The sequence below is a fragment of the Cuculus canorus genome, chromosome 16 (genome assembly GCF_017976375.1).
Source record: "Cuculus canorus isolate bCucCan1 chromosome 16, bCucCan1.pri, whole genome shotgun sequence".
Lineage (NCBI taxonomy): Eukaryota > Metazoa > Chordata > Aves > Cuculiformes > Cuculidae > Cuculus > Cuculus canorus.
Genome location: NC_071416.1, coordinates 17,250,508 through 17,271,713, shown reverse-complemented (window position 1 = coordinate 17,271,713; position 21,206 = coordinate 17,250,508). Strand labels below are relative to the sequence as shown.

General features: G+C 42.8%; 1 protein-coding gene across 6 annotated transcripts in view; it reads left to right on the top strand.

The window, feature by feature from the left end:
- Positions 1 to 19,364, top strand: part of EYA2 (EYA transcriptional coactivator and phosphatase 2) — a 91,125-nt gene extending 71,761 nt beyond the window's left edge. For 3 of the 6 annotated variants that reach the window (XM_054081685.1, XM_054081686.1, XM_054081687.1), the window contains exons 10-16: positions 4,609 to 4,698; positions 10,422 to 10,480; positions 12,698 to 12,858; positions 13,880 to 13,994; positions 14,603 to 14,724; positions 15,533 to 15,633; positions 18,858 to 19,362. In XM_054081685.1, the coding sequence (XP_053937660.1) occupies positions 4,609 to 4,698; positions 10,422 to 10,480; positions 12,698 to 12,858; positions 13,880 to 13,994; positions 14,603 to 14,724; positions 15,533 to 15,633; positions 18,858 to 18,938 (729 nt within the window). In that variant the 3' untranslated portion in view covers positions 18,939 to 19,362. Of the gene's footprint in view, positions 1 to 4,608; positions 4,699 to 10,421; positions 10,481 to 12,697; positions 12,859 to 13,879; positions 13,995 to 14,602; positions 14,725 to 15,532; positions 15,634 to 18,855 lie in introns of all 6 variants that reach the window. The other 3 variants (XM_054081682.1, XM_054081683.1, XM_054081684.1) reach the window with 3 other exon arrangements.
- The last annotated feature ends 1,842 nt before the right edge of the window (positions 19,365 to 21,206 follow it).

Sequence of the window (21,206 nt, the reverse complement as noted above, 5' to 3'; positions counted from 1 at the left end):
GAGGACATAATTGAACTCATTGTAGTTTTAAAATGCAATTCACTTAAAATGTACAGAACTAGTTCAAGGACTAGGAACAGTGCATGCAACTAGCCAACATAAAAACAACATTCAGGGCAAACATGTCAGCTCACGCCATTGGGATATGAAAGAAAATGTTCCCCTTGGTGAATGGACACTTGTGTCTTCCTGCAGCATGTTCCACAAGCTTCTGTTGCCCATGTTTTCCTCCAGTAGGACTGTCTGCTGAACAGACAGCAAAATTACCCCAAAACAAGCACATGTGGAGCTGGGAGTTGGCAGTGCCTCAGTTACAGTGGAAATTATCTTGCTCACAAGGTGTGGCCATCGTCAGCAGTAGGCAATATCAGTCCTTAGCTGAAAGTCACAGCTGTGACAGCAACAGTAGAGGCACGTGTCCAAGGATGCTCTTTAGAGCAAATATTTTTGATCCAAAATGTTAAAAAAGGGCTTATCTTACTCCTTGTATGTTTTGATCCTTTATTGTTTATGAAGGAGTAGTAGGGAGTGGGGGCTTTTTACCTCTCAGTTCCCTCAAGATGTGCACTGAATAGAAATGGATAGCTGTGAAACTAAGATTCCTCTTTGTGAAAAGTGGGGGTTGTCTTGAGAAGGGGGAAGATCAAGCTCTTTGAGAATGAATACTTCAAAATTACCACTGCTCCCTGGTGCTTATGTCCCCTAGCAGATGGGAAGAAGCCTATTAAAGCTGTGTTGGAGGGTCAGGAGTGCCTCATCTGTCATGTCCGAGCACCAGGGAGAAGCACCAAAAGTAACTTGTGGAGCTGTTTAGTTTTGCCCCTGAAGGAAGCTCCTCAATGGTGCATGGCAGAGGTGAGCCGTATCGGGATACGCTGTGATGCTGGAGGCTTTATTTACAAAAGGAGTTTATTGCCTGTTTTCTGTCCAGCCTCTCATTGTCCTTGTTTGTGAAAGCATGACTTGTCGATTAGAAGAGGGGAAGGACCTTGGTCTTCTAAAATTACTAAACAAGCATTCAGGATTGAGTTTTTAGATTAATCTGTTTTCACTGTAAAAATAATGGTTCCTGGAGGAGATTTCATTTCAGGATATCCGTGGTCCATTTTTCCTTGGGCTTCATATGCATCGGAAAATATTGGCTAGATCTGTTACCCAGGAAGCTTGTTCCCAGGGCTGCAGGGTGTACTTTTCCTGTGGAAGGACTTGTTAGCAGGGATCATTGGTATGAATGCAGGAAATTTACATTGCTTTGCTGGGCTTGCACTGCTCTAACACAGTCATTAGCATGGAGAGATCCTTTAGTGCTATGGGATTTCTGTGCTAAGGAAGAGCTCTCTATCAACATCTTCAGATAAATTTCATAATTCTCTTTCAGATTATTTGCATTCTCTATAGAGAATCTGGACAACCCGTTGATTGATAGACCTATCTCGGTTTGGTGCTTTTCCATCAGTCTGATTTTCCTGCTTATTCATACTTGAAAGCTGTAGTGACTGTGTCTTTCCTCTTTGTGGGTACAGCCTCTAGCAGAGTGGGCTTCAGGTCGGGGACTAGTGCTTCTAGATGCTATGGTAATGCAAATAAATAACTGCCAGTGGAACCCTGGCCTAGTGCCTCTAGACACCTGTGTCATACTGGGAGTGCTGATTTGTCTTTTAACTTTATCAGCCTCTTTAAGGCTTGGAAGCATGCCTTGCTATAGAGGAAATGTCCGTACTGTGAAAGCAGTGGTGCCAAATCATTTCCCCAAACGACTTCCTCTCTGCATGGTAAAGCACATTTTTCTGTTTTATTTTCATTCAATCATGTTCTTTTATCTCAAGAGAAAGATTTTTTTTTTTTTTTTCCCCCCCACTCCCTTCTCATCTACAGTTTAATTCCCATATTGTTTAGTTTAAGAGAAGGTAACTTCATACACTGTGGAAACCAGTTTCCTACTCCCCATTAGTGATTAATACCAACAAAGCTGAAGACAAAACTTGGAGGATAAATGACAGGTACCAACCAATGAGATTTCCTGAAAGAGTTTTAAAGGGTAATGATCCTTGAAATGTATAAAAATAAATTGCTTCATTAAAAACTATTTTACAAAATAGTTTCTTCCTAGCCGCGTATTTGCTTCAAAACAGTTCCCCTGTGTAACTACACTTGGGTAGTAAAATTTGATTCAGTGGTGTTCACATAGGGACACAGTCAGATGCCCTGATTATGCCTCTGTCCCTGTGCCTTGTCAGGGGAGCAGGTTTGGGGCTTAAAATTAGAGACATGTTCAAGGCAAGTCTGTTGCAGTTTACTTCTTGCCCAGAGGAGAAAGTGCCCTTCTTTCTGGGACAGCAACAAGTATGTTTAAACATGAGTGACAGAGCTTTTCTTTAGATGGGCACAATGCTAGTAAGTCACACACATGGCTGAAACCACAGCCATTCTGCTCTAATTAAAGAGAACTACACCAAGAATGCGTAATAATTAGGTTAGCGTGTAATACACTATCCATGTCAACAGCATCTGCCGCAAAGGTTGATTGAAATGTACTCATCCTCCAAACGTTATGCTCCCTGTTAGAGCTCCTCAACTAATTCATTATTGTCCTCTCATACAATAATATGACTCCACAGAAATCTGCAGAAAATTAGAGCAAAGACTACATATAAATCTGGCCTGGTTTGGCATGGCTTGTACCTTCAGTGGAGGAAAACCACCCACATAAACATAAAGATGAGCGATCCCTGTCCTAATGAAGATGAATTACAAATAAAAGGCTGTTGTGGGAGTGCTGGAGTGGGTTTTTTCCAAGTTGTCTGCCGTTGTTTAGTTTGAACAATGCTTTTGAGTTGAGTGTTTATCAAATTAACCACAGATTATTTTTGCTTATGCTTTTGAAGTACTTAATGAATAAGAAAATGTTCTGCTTTTTGCTGTGGGTTTAGGAACAAGGTCAGTTATTTGAGGGTGGGGGGGTGGTTGACTTTATGAGAGATATGGAAAAGTGACTGAGGCTCATTGAATATTGCAGTGGAGCAGGCTGCGTACAGCAGGTCACTTAATTATGTTTCAGAGCAGCTGATCCACAGAGGCTGTAACCAGTGCCCACTGGGAAAGCAGGAAGCCAAGAACTGGAGAAGCTGTGCAGCCGTCATCCTTCATCCAAAGGGCCAAGTAGATCTGCTATGCCCTTGCAGTCAGCTGCTAATGTAGCCCTCCAAGTCAGAAGAAAGATGGCCCAGCCAAGAGTGTCATTCAGTTCTGCCATGCGGGGTTGCCTGTGGGTGGCTTCTGTGGCCAAGCAGTCAGCCTCCATAAGCCTGGGCACATTTAAGCTTGCGCTTGCCGACTTGGCCAGGAAAGGGCAGTGGTAGTGTCTCGGCTGGGTAGCAAGGGGCAGGGAAAGACATTAATTTTTTTAAAATGAATCAACTAAACACACTAAAGTAGAGCAGGAGGCAGCAAAGTCTTTCTCCAGGGGAATTTGCTTAAGGTTTTGCCACTGATGTTGGTCGGAACAGGATCTAGATGTGAGAAAGTTCACACATGCTTAAGGATGTGTAGAAGCATTGGGTGCACGTCACCGTTTCTAACACTAGCTAGAATGATAGATGACCCTATCCAGAATTTTAATGTGCTGTGCATTCTCTTGGTTTGTCTTTTATTAATTGATGGAGTCATTTGAGTGTAATTGCCACTATGGCTACAGTTCTGGCTCTGCAAGCATGCTGTGTACCACTGGCTGCACTCTCTCCGAGCAGGAGTAGTCATATGTGGACAAGCATTTTGTCATGCTGTGGTTGGGTTTGTGTGGTAGGATGGGATTGTTTTTACTCTGCTGATGCTGTTAAATAAGAAGGCAGCATTCATGGCGATAGAAAAGCTTTGCAGGAGTACAGCTACTCTTGCATCTTCTGTCCAGGTGCACATGTGCTGCTGAGGACAGTAGATTCTGTATCATGTGCTGGGCTTTCATACAGGAACAACACATCTGCCTTTTTGTCCTGTTCTGTGTTCATCAACATGGCAGTAAAGACCTAAGCCAAGTGCACTGAGACACATGGACTGCACCTTTTAGAGAGAGAGACTTAATTTGCATTTGAGCTCCAGCGTTCTCATTTCAGATTTTGCTCACCAAGTTGTTGTTTGACATTAAAGGAGAATAAAGCTGACCTTTTATGGCTGGTTTGAAGGATGAGTTCAGGCAAGGATCACCCTCTGTCTGCTCTTGTCAGTCGTGACTATCCCCTAACCATTCACTAATGATGCTATTGGAATTCAATTCTTGGTCTAACCTACTTAAGCAATACTTATATAGTCTCAGGTTTTTAAAGTTTCCTGTTATATCACCTGACGTGTGTAGGCTAATACTGGGCAAAGCGAGCCATAAACATCCTGTAAAGAACAGACTTTCATTATCCAGGAAAGCAAAAGAAAGAATGGGGAAAGCATATTAAGATACACTTGGGATATAAAATTACTTTAAGGAGTCTTCAAACAGAAATGTGTAGACCCTATGTTTGCTGTAAGATCTCCTACCCTCACACCCCCTAGCCCCTGAGAAAAAAGAAATAGAAAATCAAAGTCAATGGAAAAAAAAACCCTCTGGTTTTCCCCTAACAGGACACTACGACGTCTGTGCGGATAGGTCTTATGATGGAAGAAATGATCTTCAACCTTGCAGATACACATCTGTTCTTTAATGACCTGGAGGTATGTAGCTGCTTATTTTATTTAACATCTCTCTTTCTAATTATTTGCATCTGGTCTGCAAACTCATTTTTCTGGTCAAGAAACTGTCATTTTTGACCCCAAAGAAATGAGCCTTAGATAGCTTATTGGAAGCATACTTTACTATGTCCCTTTGACATCTTCATTCTGTTAAAGAATTTTTTTCTAAATACACAGTAACAATGATGGCTTTTGGCAGTTTTACTAAATCTAATAATGAGGCTGTTGCTGCTGCTTCTCCTGAAATTTGCTATTTTATAATTTTATTAAGCTAAATTAGCATGGATCCTATGGGGCAGGTAGCAATTAGCTGTGAGCCAAGGCAGAGATTTTAAAAATGGTCTGTGTTGTTGAGGAAGTTGTGTTTGTACACACAGACAGAGCAGGAGGTCTGCCTTAGTCCACTGCAGGACGGAGCTACGGAAGTTTCAAGTAAAAGACCAAGAGGAGAAATGTTTCCTGTTTGTGCCATGAGATCTGACTATACAAGCAAAAATCCTTTTGAATATATAGTAAAATTCAGGCAAAGGGATGCTGGTCGAATTCTGTCTCCAGCTGTGAAACGTGAAAATTTGTTTACATTTCTGATCAGTAGAAATAGTCTGAATGGGTCGCATGTGAAGTGAGTAAGATGGAGTTTGTGCTGGGAGCAGCTTGGAGTCAGAATACTGCTTGGAGCTGTACGAAGGAAAGAAATCTGGCATTCTGGGGCAGACTTCTGTGGTCTTTTTCTCTTCCCTTGAAAAAGGAATAATTTGTTTCTGTGCCAGATGAAATGAGAGAACTTTTTCTGTGCCTGATGAATTCAGTGAGAACTTCTGCTTCCTTCACTGCCTAATTGCACTGTGGTCCTCTGCATTACAGGAGGTACATCCTTTCCTGCCACCTGCCTCCTCACAGTCTGGGGTTTCACTTGCTGAGAACTTTCATTTCCTTTCAAAGACAAGTGGTGGGTGGCGCCTGAACTGACAGATTTTTATTTCAAAGAAGGAGTTGGTGATGAGGTTGCAGGAGGTGCGGAGTGAAAAAATCCATCTCTTACCAAAAAAAAAAAAGCAGAGCTGCTGTTCGGGAGCCCAGGGCGCAGTGTAAGTGGTGATAGCATTTAATAAGCAACCATCACTTTTCACCCATTGAATCTCAACATGTGATGCAACAAAGCTCCATGTCCTACACAAAGCCACTCTCCAGAAACCCTCTGCCTATCTAGACTTGTAAGAATATAAGTTGGCAGATCACGTTAAAACAAGTTCTTTCCTTGCTCCACTTACCACTCTAAAACATGAAATGTGTGGCCTCAGTCAAATTCTGCACATTTTTCAGTCAGTAACAGCTTTGGCTGTGAGAGTCCTTAGGTCAGTTTTGTCTTACATGGTCTCTCAAGTTCTTCAGCCACTACAGTAAAGTTTTCAGTTATAAAAAGTTAGTAGGTTGTGGTTTTTTTCTTTTATTGTTTCTAGACATTGAGGAAGCAAAAGCTAAACAAAAATCTCTCACATATGGGACTCTCTCATTCCAGGAGGACTATGTAACTGAGTAAGAACTAGTCCAGTCAAGAGGTAGAGTTTAGTAATGTCTCTCCAAATAGAAATCAGAACCTTCTGCAAAATACCTGGTCTCCATCTCCAACAGAGAGAGATCCAGGTGCTACAGCACGCATCTGTTCAGCAAAATGTAAAGGGAGGGTGTCTCTAAGTAGTATGAGCTACAAAGATGATAAATAACATTTATGTCACTAGTGCTATTTTGTTGCTGTGTGAGGAAAAAAAAGTGATTTTTGCTGATTTCTTAGGCTGTCTTATCAGCTCACCTGCTTTTACTGAAAAATTGAGAGACACCAGTTTGACAGCTGAATGAGTGAGTGAATACAGCCTTAATAGATTTGCCAGTGGGTATAAAAGGACAGCATAGGCACCTGACAGTGAGAATGACTCACTGCTGGACCTGGATGGCTCAAAAACTTGAAAAACATCAAAAAGTTTTGAAAACAAGTAGTGATCCAGCTATCCAGAGCAGAAACAAGCAAAAAGGTAGCATTGTGAGACAACTTTATCTTAAGCCTTGCACTAAACATTTGAAATGATGATGCGTGGCCCAGGTAGCTGGAGAAAGAAAAGCATTTTGTACTGAAAATTTTCAATTTTCCCTTTTCCCACATGCTTTATAAGTGAAACAAACAAGTTCTTTTTTAAAACCAAATCAAGGTGGTTTGATTTTAGCCAAGCCTTTTCAGTGAGAAAAATGAAGGATGAAGTAGAATTCAAGAGAAGTAAACGTGCTTTACAAAATTTCACTTTCCAAAGTAAAGCCATTTTTGTTTGGAATATTTTGCAACAGAGTCCCCCATTTCTGTTTTATTAACCACCCTACTTCTTCGTTTAGGATGATAAAGTCAGGTTTGGGTGTTCACAGAGTGATATTTAAGGACTATACATCACCAAGACTTACGCTTTAAAAAAATGCAGTGAATGATAGTCTTAAAAGAGGAATCAGTAAAAAACAAGCACAAGCTGATTCAATTCTAGAACCACAAACATTACTGTATACATTAGCACCACCATGTGGTATAACTGGCCTGTACAGACAAAATAAGCTAAAACCACACAGGGCTGAAACTTTTTCTGACCACCTTCTGTTTTGGGGTGAGGTGAAAGAAGCTGTAAGAAAGTGGTGAATAGTTGCCCCATTCGAGACCAAAGCAAGGGTATTCATGCTAGTGAATGCTAAAGATAGCAAGATTTTTCTCTGTACAAGTCCATAGCCAAGTTCCAGGGCAAGCAGTGAGAAAAGTGTTCCCTGGTTCTGCAAGTTGTTAGCAACATAAACCCTGGCAAGCAAGGCCTGTGTTTGCTGGGCTACATTGAAATCATATAAGTGTGGTTTTGCCACACTAATTCACCCACTCAGGTAGCACTTACGTGCCTGTTGACCATATAATCTCCACTCGTCATTGCAAAAATACAGGCAGATTAAATCCCTGTGGTCTGTGTGTATAGGCCATACAAACTGTTGTGTGCAAAGGGCTCCGATCACACTGCAGAATATATCAGCAAATATTTACTCGAAAGGAAATATTCTCACTCCTATGTTCCCCTTTGGGGAATTGGGGAGAAAAGGAGTTACCCAAGGTTACAGATCACAGTGAAGTTAAAATAGAAACTCTGGCTTTCCAGGGTTGTGCTTTTTCTCCCAGATGCCTTTTGTTCACAGTGCAACGCTGGCTAAAGCATAGCACCTTCCACCTCTTGTCCCTCTGGAGATATTATTGCCTAGCACTCTGGAAAACAGGTATAAAGGACAAGGGGACTGACAAGGCCATGAGGAATTAACAAACAAGGGGATTAGTGTGTTTACAAGGTACTGCCTTTCAGAACCATCCCTGGAGGTTTTCTGTTCTGGAGACTGTTAACCCCTTGCTTCATGAGGGATGCAAACTCAGTTGGGCCATGAAACCATGAAATGTTTAAAATCTCTAATGCAGTCTTGATACACAAATAGACACCCTGTGTTCATAAGTTGTTTTCATATGTGCATGAGACACAGCTTGAGAGTATTCAGAGGGACCGTAGGTAATAACAGAAGGAGCTTCTCCCCATGTCTTCAGGAACAGCTTGTGTTTCACAAGGAGGCAGCAGAGGCTTTCTCCAAGCCTGCAGTGCCATTTCAAAGCTGCAGGCTAGCCCGGGCTCCTTTCCCGGTGCGGACAAGGGTCTGGTCCCACCTAGCAGCAGGTTGTGTAGCACAGACTGACCTAGCGATATCACAACAGTAAAAACAGTTTAGTTCCCAGAGTTGCAAGGACTGACTGAGCCCTTTGACTCAGTTACAGGCTGTAAGTGCCACACATCATATCCCTCTGAGATGCTAAAGTATCGTTTTTGAAAGTCAGCAGATGTGAGAACTGGGATATGTCCCCATTGCAGACTTCCCTTTGAACAACCCGGACCTTCTTTTCAGCAGCTCAGATACCCTGCCTTGATTCTCTACTCACTAAAATTTCAGGAAAATTCTGCAAGAATGAAAAATTAGTCTTGTAACCAAGTAGTAAAACATGGGCCACATTCTTGTTTTAACCGGCTTCCCTGTGTTTCACCCGGTAACATGATAGGCTCAGCCGGAGGACTATGAGGTAGCGTCTCACCAAGTGTCATGGTATTTTATTAAGTTAGAAATGTGATAGCTACTGTTGTCACACTTCAGTGTACAGAACAATTCATTCACAAATGAGAAAAACAGATCCCTCTGCAAATACCTTTCCCCTGACTTAATGCCCTATATCATACAACTGAAGTGAAGTGGGCTGCATCAGTATTATCCCAGCATGGCTCACAACAGCTATTGGGAGGGGGGCATAAAAACGATGGGAGTGGAGGAGGGCACGAGCAGTGCCAGCAAAGATCTGTTATTCAGCTGGTTAGCTTCAGTTATATGCAGAAATATACACCCCGGTGATAGGTTGATACGAGTACTGATGAGATGAGAACAAGGTAAAACTGTGTGTCTTTTTGAGAATAAACTAAATGCTGCAGAAAAACCTCATGAGTATAGATAAGAACTGTCTGCAATATTTTGCCACTGATGGCAAGTTTGGTCACTTGTTTGGGGATTTTTCTTATTTTGAAAGGGGCTATTTTATTTTAATTCATAAAATCCATAGTTGTGTAAGGAAGGTAAGACTAATTCAGTGGTTTGCAGCATACTGAAGTGGTGAAGAATAACTGTAACTTGGTTAGCTGCAGTTGTTCTGACTTTGGAGTCCTGTTGTACCAAGTGCTTTTACTTCTGTTAAAAAATCAACCAGAAGAAAAGATAGTGTTCATCACCTTGAAGGCTTTCTGGTTTGTTCTTACCTGCAAGGATCTTGGAGAAATGAAATTTGAAGTGTTAAGAGAAGGTTCCCGATGTTTCTCTTTGTCATCTGAATGCTAAGACTAGGAGAGAAACCAAAAAAAATAACATCACTCAAATTTTTGAGGCAAGGCCTGCATCATTTGAACAATGAAGAATTTTGGAAGATAAGATCTTGAGTACATATTTCATGCAGGCTGAGCTCCAAGTAATTCTGGTTAAATTTCCGGTGCATAGATTTCCTCTTTACTGACACACATTATTCCTTAACTCGGTCTGTGGCTGGGGCTGTGAAAGGGTGCCACCTTCATTGCTTGAGCCCACCTTCCTGCACATCAAAGAGAGCTCAGCCCCCTCAGAACAAACTGGGAAAACACTGCAGTACAGGCATCTCTGGAAATTTCTTTGGGACCAATCTTCTCCCGTTGTAATTATGTGGGCATACACCTCCCGTCCAAAGCAGTATACTCACAGGAGGAGAGGCTGCCAAATCTCTGCCTTATCATGCACACAAAGTTTAGAAAACACAGTTTTCCTGGCTAAAACACAAGCATCTTTCTCCCTTCTGCTTGCATAGGAAGGAATTTCACTTACTGTATTATTCAAGAGCTGTTATGCCTTTAGAAAACACCAGGTCTCTCTCACACACATACGCTCTTGTCTATTCATATTTTATACAAGTGCTATGCTGTACGTGTTCCTAGCAATTAATTGGCTAGACTATGAAAGACAATACTAGCAGTATGTAAGTTTTTCTCTTTTTAATATCACCCTTAAAGTAATTTTTCATTACATTGTTTGATTTTTTTTTTCAAAGTATTTACTTACTGGTGTATTTTCTTTCATACACTTCTCAGGACTGTGACCAGATCCACATAGATGACGTATCATCAGATGACAATGGTCAAGATCTAAGGTACGGGATCGCCAGGCTGAGAGCTGCAGGTCAGGTAGTCCTCAGCTGTTTGAAAATAGCAGGGGGCTGGTCAGTGATGTAAAATAACGTTCTCGGTCATGCGCCCTCTCCCCTCCCTGGCTGCATGCTGTCTGCATTTGTTAAGTACATAGAGCCATGGAGTCCTGTTTCTCACATTAATACGCCTGTGTCTACCGTCAAGCCCTGACTATAATGAGCTTTGGACCATTCTGGGAAATATATCTCAAATGAGGTTGAACTCCAGTCAGACTGCACTAGTTTCTGATATGATTTGGCCATCCAGCTGGCACAGGTGTGGCCAAACCACCTCAAGACTGCCTCAAACCGCCTCAAAACGAGAGGCGAAAGATTTCCCAGTCTGTAACAAGGGACTTAGCAGTGAGGACTGGGGTGCATCTTCTTATGCCAGAGCCTTGTCACTTGTAGAAACTTGTACCCAAACTGCACCAAACATTAGCATTATCTGTATAAGTTAGATCATCACGTACATAAAAACTATTTCTGTACGTATCTGCCTTTCCCGAAGTGTTACCTGTACAGTCATGGTAACCAACACAGGAGTGAAACAAACTATAAAGCTTATACAGAGCTTTATAATTTGTGTTTTAACAGCTGTTTATTATGAGAAATTGGTGCAGAAACAGCACAGAAAACCATGAAGTGTTCCAGGGAAGAGACTTTTCCTCCTGCAGAGAGCACTTGAAAGACTTTTTGCTGCAACTAAAATGCTGGTTTGTGCTTTGCAGTGCCCTGAAGTGGCACATATCTATATTTAGGTCCTTTGGCTCCAGTGCCCTGTAAGCAGGTTAGTCTGGATACTTGTTTAGGCATTGATTAAAGCTTTAATTGGGTTTTATCTCAATCAGTGCACTTACTTTCAGGGAACATATAAATCCATATGCTAATGGCACATCTTGAATCATGTGAAAAGCCCCTGCCTGAGTGGTTTCAGTTGTTTCAAAAATATTTCTCAGCTGCTCATGGCTTTTCTGTGTGGGAAATGAAGATGAGCTATCCAAAATATGTTAAGCATGTTAAACTCCTATCTGGATGCTCTAATACAGAAATAAAATGGCATTAGGCCTTTCTAGAAGGGCAAAATAGTGTGCAGTAAATGAAGTGAATACACAAGCAGTGACTTCTCCTCCAGTGAGGTGTCAGAAGGTCTGTGAGCTGAGCTAACTTCGGGCTGCAGATGAGAAGGGTAGGTCTGTGTTGCTGAGCCTTTTTTTCGGTTTCCTTGCTCTGGTTCAAGCTGAGTTTGTCCAAATCCACTGGGTCTGTGACCTCATCCAGCCAAGTGTGCCCCACGAGTGTGGCTGCGTGCTTCCATCTCAGCTCAGTCTGAGATTGGTCAAACCATGAAACCCATCCCGATCCTGTTATCCGGCAAACATTTTAAGATGAGATGAGCTGGTATTTCCTCTTCGCCTGCTCCTCTTGCCCTCCCAAACCAGGGAACTGATCCAGCTGAAAAGTAATTTCTTGGTTTTTTAAAGCTGTATTGTTTTTTAATTGGGACAGTTCCCTGATCTTGTTCATCTCAGTGCTAAAAAAACCGCTTGTGCTGGTACAAAGGAAAAGACATTGAGGAGAGCTGAAGACAGGAACAAATACTTGGTAGAAGGCACGATTGCTTCCTTCAGAGAAGCTGTCTACTGTCACTTGCTCCCGGTCCATTGTGGTAATTACTCTGGAGTTGCTTTGAAATATTAGCACAGTTCAAAAAAAAATATTCTCATGTTGCTGACAGTTAAGGCTCCTTTAGGTAATTTCTTTTTTTTTTCTATCTTGATCCAATGTGTTTTCAGGGCCTGTTTAGCAACATAGCCAAGCAGTCTGAAAGGTAACAACAGAATTTTGTCCTTTAGGATTTCAGTATTTCTGCAGTTACCTTAGCAGCCTGGATGAGGGGCAGGTGAGGAATTTCCCTGTCCTGGGGCAGTCAGATGTTTTGTAGTCTAGAGAACCTCAGAACTGGCAGGGAGTGCCAAGTAACCTGTGTTGTGTTTACAGTAAGAACATCTTCTAAATCTGTTTTTGTAACCAAGCTAGAAATGAACTCCTGTATGTTTTGTGTATATCTCTGCTGCTCCTCTGCTGCTCCACGTTTCTTTTCAATTGTTTCCACTCCATGATGGCACTGCATAAACTGTATTTATACTGACCTCTCCCCTTCTCTCCTCCCCTTCCCAGCACATATAACTTCTCTGCCGATGGCTTTCACAGTTCAACCGCCAGTGCAAACCTGTGTCTGGGCTCGGGTGTTCATGGGGGAGTTGACTGGATGAGGAAATTAGCATTCCGCTACCGTCGAGTGAAAGAGATGTACAACACCTACAAAAACAATGTAGGGGGTAAGTGTCTGCGGCCAGGCAACGACCGTGCCTTTCGTCTTCCCTAACACCCTGCCCCTGCTATGGACACATGTGGAGGAGGTGTAGACAGGAGTTTTCACAGCGGGGCTGAGGAAGTGTTTCTGCAGTCATCCTTAAGTAAGGTTCTGTACAGGATTTGCAGGAGATAAGCTAAAATGTCTGATTTAGTGGTTTGAGAAGAACTCAAGTCCAAGTGTGGGGCTTTATTTTGTTATTTCTTCGGCAGGAAAACGACCTTCTCCAATTTTCAAAAATGTTTAGTAAGCAAACAAACAATTCAAAACTAAATATGCTTTTTTCCCCCCGCAGAATACGTGGCCAGTCTCTGTCTGAAAGCATTCTTGTATCATAACTACTTGTTTTTAACTGTCGCAAAACAAGAACACCAGATACCAGGATGCCGTGGGTTCCTGCATCTTAGCTAGTTCCAGACAATTCTTTCAATAGGCTGACCTCCTTCTCTTTTAAAACATCAGCACCAGGTCTCTGACTAGAAGGAGAAAGAAGCAAACCTCAAAGTATCACTACAACCTTTTTTTTGGTTGGAGAAATAGCCTAGCACCCCCAGTACTGGAAATGGTGTATAGGTTTTCAGGAAAAACAAAGCCATCCTGCATTCAGATGTCTCTCAGCTCAGGCCTGCTATACGCAGCTCTTTCCTCCTCTTGCTCACTTCCTATGCAAGTTTTGTGCTAACTCCAAAAAAGATGTTTTTATGTGGTCCTGCAGCCTGCGTGTGACTGATACCGTTCTGCCAAAGAGGAAGGGAGCTGAGCTGCAGTAGCATAGGCGTGTGCTGCAGCTGAGCCTCCTGTACCTCAAGGCAGAGCCTGGGCACAATGTGTCAGTGCGCAGAGAGAAGCAGCCTGCAGCAGAGCCTAGAGAAGGGCAGTGGGGGAGAGAGGGTTCGGAACACACACAGGAGCCCTTTGGCGTTCTACGTGCAAAGCCATGCTACTCCCTTTCTGTGCTTCTGCAAAGATGCTTTCGCTGCTTACAGGTTTAATAGGAGCTCCTAAGAGGGAAACCTGGCTGCAGTTAAGAGCAGAACTTGAAGCACTGACTGATCTCTGGCTCACACATGCTCTGAAGGCGCTGAATTTGATACATTCACGGTAAGAACAGCTTAAAGAATTGCCTACAGGCTCCATCCAAGATCTCCTTTGCTTCCCTTTTTTTCACCTCTAAACAAATCGAGACACATTTATAGGACTTTGTTGGCCAAACCTGTGTGAGGCCAGTCTGCACGTGTTTGCCAGACTTAAATTATCAGGGGTCGGAGAGAGCTTGAGTTGATGAACCAGCAAAATAAAAATCAGTGCTTTTTCTTGCCTTTGCTTAGCTTCCTCATCTGTGGTACACTTTTCACGTGGGCAGATTTACAAAAGAGTAGGGAGGTGAGAAAAGAGCCCTTCTATCCCTGAACTTGTTCACTCAGAGAACCCAGCACAGACCTTAAATGGTGTTTAAATTCCCACAAAATAGATCCTGGCATGCAAGCAGTAAGGCTGCGTCACTACTGCTAGCTTGGTTTATGTTTTTTTTAGTTTTAGTAAGTTGATAAGACTGCATTCCAGTACTCACAGTATGTGCCTCTAGCTGCATCATCTCCCGGTGGCTTGGGAACTTCCAATTGCAAGAAAGGTTTGCTTCCTGCCATCTTTCAGTCTGGAGTAAAAGAGAGCAACACAGATTGCCGATTCTACTGACTTCTGTTCTCTAGGCCTAACTGTGTGAATGTGTTGGTCACCACAACTCAGCTTATACCCGCTCTCGCTAAAGTGCTTCTCTATGGACTGGGCACTGTCTTCCCCATTGAAAACATTTACAGTGCAACAAAAACAGGTAAGAGCGTCCTAACTTAGCCCTCACTGTAGATTGAAGCTTTGTCCCCAAGTCAGGCACAGCTGTCCAACCTGATCACAACAAGCAGTGTATGAGCTTTACTTCTAGCTCCATGTTTCACAGCCTGACTGCCCACTCTTACGCTAGTAAAGACTGAAGAGAAAAGAAAAAACATCAGTCTTCCCAAGTGTCTCCATGGGGGAGTAAGCCTGAAAAGTACCCACCCGTGGAGCATGGGGGATGTTCAGCTGCCCCCAGCTAGGAGGAAGACAGTCTGGTTGGACCTTTTTCATACAGAAATGTTTTTGGATCCTGTTATTCTTGCAGAGCTGTCAAGCGTGGTGAATGAGCTTTATGAAGCTGTGCGTGTACTAAATGTTGGTAGGTTTGGGTTGAGGCTTTTTTGTGTTCTGTCCTTTCTGGGGTAGGTGTTTGAACCTCTGAGGTTGGTATTTTTATGTTTTTACTGCAACCATAATAAACAGGGGAGGGCTTTCAAAGCGAATACGGTGAGTGTCACATCAGTCTGCCAGCTGCCCGGCTAAGCAGTGCGTCAGAGTCACAAAGCTTACAGAAAACTCGCAGGACTTGGAAGTCCTTGGGTTGATAAAGAAAATGCTGCTGGCTATCATGAGATGGAGAGCTTCCATCTCAGATGATGGTTCAGTTAGGTTCTAATTTCAAAAGAAAACAAGGAATGTAGCAGCAAGTTCAGTTAGGTCCCAGCTCCACATCCAGTACCTGATTGTCAGCCCCACCTGCTGTATGTGTCCAGATAAAAACATGTGTCTTCTTTTCTGTTGCTTAGGAAAAGAGAGCTGTTTTGAAAGAATAATGCAAAGGTTTGGAAGGAAAGCCGTGTACATTGTAATAGGAGATGGTGTTGAAGAGGAACAGGGAGCAAAAAAGGTACAGTTTGTGGATCTTATGCTGGATTCTTCCAAGTTTTCATTTCAGTGACCCTTTCTTTACTTAAGCATTTAATGAAGCTCCTTCCATTTGAAGCAGTTCACAATTGGTCTCATTTCTTAATATGCAATAATATTCAACAGCGTTGGGAGAAATTTCCTACTGTAAATCTCCCTCCACCTTGGCAACCAGTGCAGTTTTCCAGGTAGTTGCTATCTCTCATGTTCCAGGAATCATTCTTGCTTAATAAAGATGGCTTTAAACATGTGAAGAGGAAAACTCCAGTGTGTGAATTCAGGTGAGCGAGCAGGATGAATTTCTGATCTGCTTTTGTAAATTCCAAATAACTGGAATTAATTTTGAATTATGTATTAGAATATGCAGGTACACATACGTGTGTTTGTATTTATGACTCCTTGAGATCATAGGATGTGGCACCATTAGAGTGAATACCAAAGGGACTGGTACTGAGTTGCTGCCTTTATCAATGAGTTATGGCTCACTGTGATTAATTTTGCAAGCAAAATGAAATTGGGAAGATGTAGTGAATGCAAAGTAGAACAGAAACTGTGAAAGCAGTGTGGTCAGGAGTAACTTTCAAAACAAATCGGTGCTTTCTGGGTGCACAAGCCCAGGAACAAAGGTATTGCAGCAAATACAGTGATGGGCACATATTCTGTCCCCAGAATTGTATCTTGGGTCACCTTCAAATCAGCAGAAACCTTAATTTTTACAGTCTGTTTCTTCTGGCCGATAGAAGTAACAATACCTGCACCCACCTTGGAAAAGTAGCTGAGTCTGCAGATGGTTCTTTCTAGTTCATGAAGGGTTAAGGACTGGTCAGAGAAAAATCCAAACGTGTGACTAGGAATGGAGTGATAATAGACTGCTGCTTCTGACAGCCCAGTGCCATACTTGAAAGGTACTGGGTCAGTGAACACGACTGCTTCAAAGGCTGCGAGGGTTCTCGGGCTGTGTGAAGGAGTGGGAAGGTTGAAAGATCTCCTGTAGGAAAAATTTCAAGAGTTCTTTTGCTTGTGACTCCTGGCCTAAGCAGCTCTCCCATTAGCAGAGCACATTCTTTGCTGGGCTGTCCTCCTTTGATGGATGACAGTCATTAGGCAAGGCTTCCACACACCTGAGCTTTATGGAAAAAAAAAGGTGAGGGGGCAGGCAGAGCACCTTTTGCTGTTTTGCCGACAGCACTGATACTATCTCCATTTTAGTGGGTCATTTTTCTTCACCTGCCTGATGAGTGATAAATCTGTAAATGCTGAACAGCAGGAGTGGCTGGGAAGCCAAGTTTTCTTCTTGTTTAGGAAGGAAAAATAGATAATTTAATGGAAGGGCTTTAATAACAACCAGGGGAGGCCAAAGGAAATAACTTTTCCCCTTAAAGTGAAATTGTGGAGCAATGGATTCCAGTCACTTCAGATGTCTGTGTTTGCTTGCTGTTTCTACACACACTGATAAATAGCTTGAAGGAAACATCTGTTTACCGATAGAGGATGTGCCAGAGGGAACTTGAGTTGTATTTAAACATTAGACGTGTGTAAATAGACACTCTGTGAAACAAAGATCTGAAACCACTGGAGTTTTCTTACACAGGTAGGTGCACTTGGAAAAGGAACATCTCCCTTCATTACAATATCTACCTAGAAGTGTAGATTCACTGAAGCTTTGTCTAAGCTATTTATCCAATTTACAGTGATAAAATACTCCAAAATGTTATTCCTGTGCCAGAGGAGCAGTAAGCTCTGTCCCTTAAGGCTTTGTGTATGTTTGTTACTGCATATGTATCACTGGCTCTACAGCCACTGGTGTTTGGGGAGGAAGAACTTCACAGTCCCAAATGTTTTGAAGTCTAAGTGCAGAAATAAGTTCTGGCTTTGTTTAAAGTAAAACTGCTTTGACTGTTTTGGAGAAGAAACAAATCCAGGCTCACCAGAACATTCCAGGAAAAGTAGTATTTCACATCCAAAAGCAAGTTCTAATTATTTTGAGCTTATCTCTTTGCAAGAAACCACCAGGATTGTAACTATTGCTGGTGATTGCAGCGCTGTAGTGTAAAGGCGCTTTCAGCACCCCGTTTGTACCTGACCAGATTACAGTTTCCATCTCAGGTCCTCACCTTAACTGAACTGCATTTGTTTCGCAGCACTTAAAAAGTTGATATTTCATCCTTTCAGATGCAAGTCTTGTTTTCCTACAGTATATTCACAATTTTCAAGAGACGAAATAAGGTACTATAAAGAAGATGTAGTCGGTCACAGGTAGTTGACCTTTCCAGATTTCCTCCCAATGCTGAGATTCCAAGTGGAACTGGCTGGTTGGAACTTGGATATTTGTCTACATGGCTTCTGATTTATTACAGTAAATATAAATTGAAAAACAGAGAGGCAGGAGAAGAAGATAAGGTAGTCTCTCAAACAAAAAAGAGATTTTTGGGGACAGGCTGACCTGTTGGCATCAGTGGCTGAGTCATCAGTGTTACAGTAAATGAATAATTAATCTAAGCAATGGTACCAGTACCTGCATGTCCAGAAAGTGCCCTTTGACCAACTGTTGCAGTTAACTTGGAGAGGGAATTGTTAGAAAGCATTTGGACTCTGTGGGATTATATTCTTCTGCTTACACTTTTGTAAACTTTAGTAACTTCATTTTCTGATCAATAGCACCTGTCTGGGAAGCACTGGCAACAGCTTTCACTAGCAGTGAGCAGGACAACTTCAGTGGCGTTACAGGGCAGGATTAGGATGCTTCTAGAGAGTCTCAGCTTCTTGTATAGCTTGGTATAGTGGGTGAACATCACCAAGTGGCCAGAAAAACTGCTTCTAGGACTACTCAATTCTAGAAACATTCCTAATTAATCTGTGAAAAAAATGGGAGAGTAAAGCTTAGTTACTAACACCTTCAGAAAGGCAGCCCCCATCCTCCATCATCTCTGAAGCTGGACACCCCCAGATCGTGGAGGATCTCTCTTCCTCTCAGCATAGGAGAAACACCATGGCAGGAGGGTTGGAACTAGATGCTCTTTAAGGTCCCTTCCAACCCTAACTATTCTATGATTCTGTGATTCTAAGATGAGCCTCCTTGCTGCGACACCGTGACAGCCTGGTGCCCCAAGGGCAAAGCTCTGTTCCTGAGGGCACAAACTAAGAAAGTTGTTTTGATCTCAGTATTAAACAAAAACCAAAAAATCCCCTCTTTTGGTTTCACTCTAGCACAACATGCCATTCTGGAGAATCTCTTGTCACGCTGACCTGGAAGCTCTTCGGCACGCCTTGGAACTTGAATATTTGTAGCAGACCCCAACATCTTAGCACTGTGAGGGCTTCACTCAAACTGTTACATCGGTTCCACCTATTCCTCAACACTTATTAAAAAAAAAAATCCCACAGCAACTGCAGTTTTTCTTTTTTTTGAAGGAGAACCCTTTCAGTGGAAGCCTTTAAGAACTTGCAGCCAAAGAACATTGTATCGAGTCCTTCTTCCTTTGGACACAGGAAAAGCCTTCCAATAACTCGCTGGGGATCCTGCAGTTACATGGTTACGCTGGACGCATAGAGCCGTAGCGGCTTTTTTGCCATCAATGACAAACCCTGGAAGTCCTGGGTCTACTTGCCCGTTTTCTTGCTTTTGAAAGGGGAAGAGGACGTAGTAAGGAGTGTGCACAGTGCGTCACATCACAGGGGACCTTCTGAAAATAAGAGTGAAACTGTTGATTTTTTTTATTTTTTTTTAATTTATGAACTAATCTCATTACTCTGGTATTAAGCTCTGTACCTGTGTTTTTAATCTGGCTTTTTTTTTGAGGGGGGGGAGGGCGAAAGATGCGGGAAAGTCTTAACATTGTAAATTAATGGTTCATTTCTCCAGAATAAACGGGGGAAAATCATATTGTGTACACTAATAATCCGGACACGTGGTACCATTGGTAAGAACTGTAGCTGTGTTTTTCAATCTTACAGAGATGGGATGTGGACTGTGCGTGTGTCTATGCGGTGCCTTATGCTGCCATCTTGGGGTTGGGGGCTGGAGAAAAAGTACCTTGTGATGAGTGAAAGGCATTAAATAAAAACATGTTTACATTTCGGGGGACTACATTACCTGCCTTCTCTTGTCTCCAGCCACTCTCCACCTGGAGAGATGTGTAGAATACACATTCTCTGTTTCAAGGTGAGCTGAGGGTGGAAGGACTGTGAACGGAGGCCCCGGTCAATGTCCCGTCGGTAGACAGCGACTCTGTCGTTGGGGGGCACGGACTGAAGATAGCGACTCTGTCTGCTGGGAGAGGACGTGGCACTTGGCAAATCGACCTTGTCTTGCAAAGGAAGAGAAAGGACAAGCAAATACCGCAGCTGTGTATATTTATGCTTATGCAAATAAATGCATCTACAAGTAAGCTTCAGCTGTAGGATTTGTGCTGAGCTGGCCTCGTGATTCTTGCTGTCAAAATGTTTCAGTTCTCAGGCCCTGGATGAATTTCTGATCACCTCCAAAACTGCTCTTGCTTGCTGTGGCACCGAGCAACCTCCGAAGGGGCAGAGCCTCACTGGAACAAGGTGTTAGAGATGCAGCAAGTAATACAATCCCCTGATTTATCGTGTGTGAATCGAGATGAAACAAGTAAGGGTTACCCAATTTACAAGTGTGACACAAAAAAAACATTTACCTCAGGGAACAGATTCATTGCTAGATGTGAGAGGGGATTTTCTGCTGGGCTGAAACAGAAAATCTGATCTCCAAAGAATCTGATCTCAGCCTTTAGCTCAAGAGGAGGCAGCCATGCAGCAGCTGTAAAACCTGTCAGCTCTACTTGTCGGCAGCAGGCGTGAACAAAACCAGCCTTTAAGTACCTGCTTTGGAGGCATTCCCAAAGAGCTGCTCTCTGGGCCGAGTACAGCACGCGACAAAATCAAAGGAGATTTTGCTAGCAGCGGCGTTGCTTGTCTTGGGCCCTGCTGAAATGAAAGTCTGACAGAAGTTTACCCTCAAGGTTTTCCAGCTGTAAGACTATCACAAATAGGAAGTTTTATCACAAGGCAAAGAAATCAAACTGAATGGAGAACTGACAGATGCCTGCAAGATAAGCACACCTGTAAATAAAACCTTTGGAAGAGGAACAAACACCAGGGGTGGCAGACTCCTAAGGAAGCACAACAGGATCTTTAACACTCTGTCAATCAGCTCTTCCTGGAAATCCCAAATGTAACACCTGCCTCACTTGAGTCAATTATCAGAGTACTGTTTTGGGGTTTTTTTCCCTAAAGCTGTTTAGGAAGATTTTGCTTTCTGACTGTATTTAGATTCTCAAGTTCACTTATTTCTGCCTCCAAAGCTCTTGGCAGAGGCCTGTGCTCTGTTAGTGCCTGCTCGTGCTCCACATACCGTTGCTGTGGGTTCATATTCCTCCCAGCTCAGGATTTTTGCTTCCCCACGGGCCACGTGGCCGGTGAGGGTGGTGCACACCAGCACCAGGAACACTGCTTTGTCAAACAGCAGTGCCCTTTCCTTCAGTCGCTGTGGCCCATGCTCATCTCTCACTACAGCAGGAGTACCAGGATTCACTG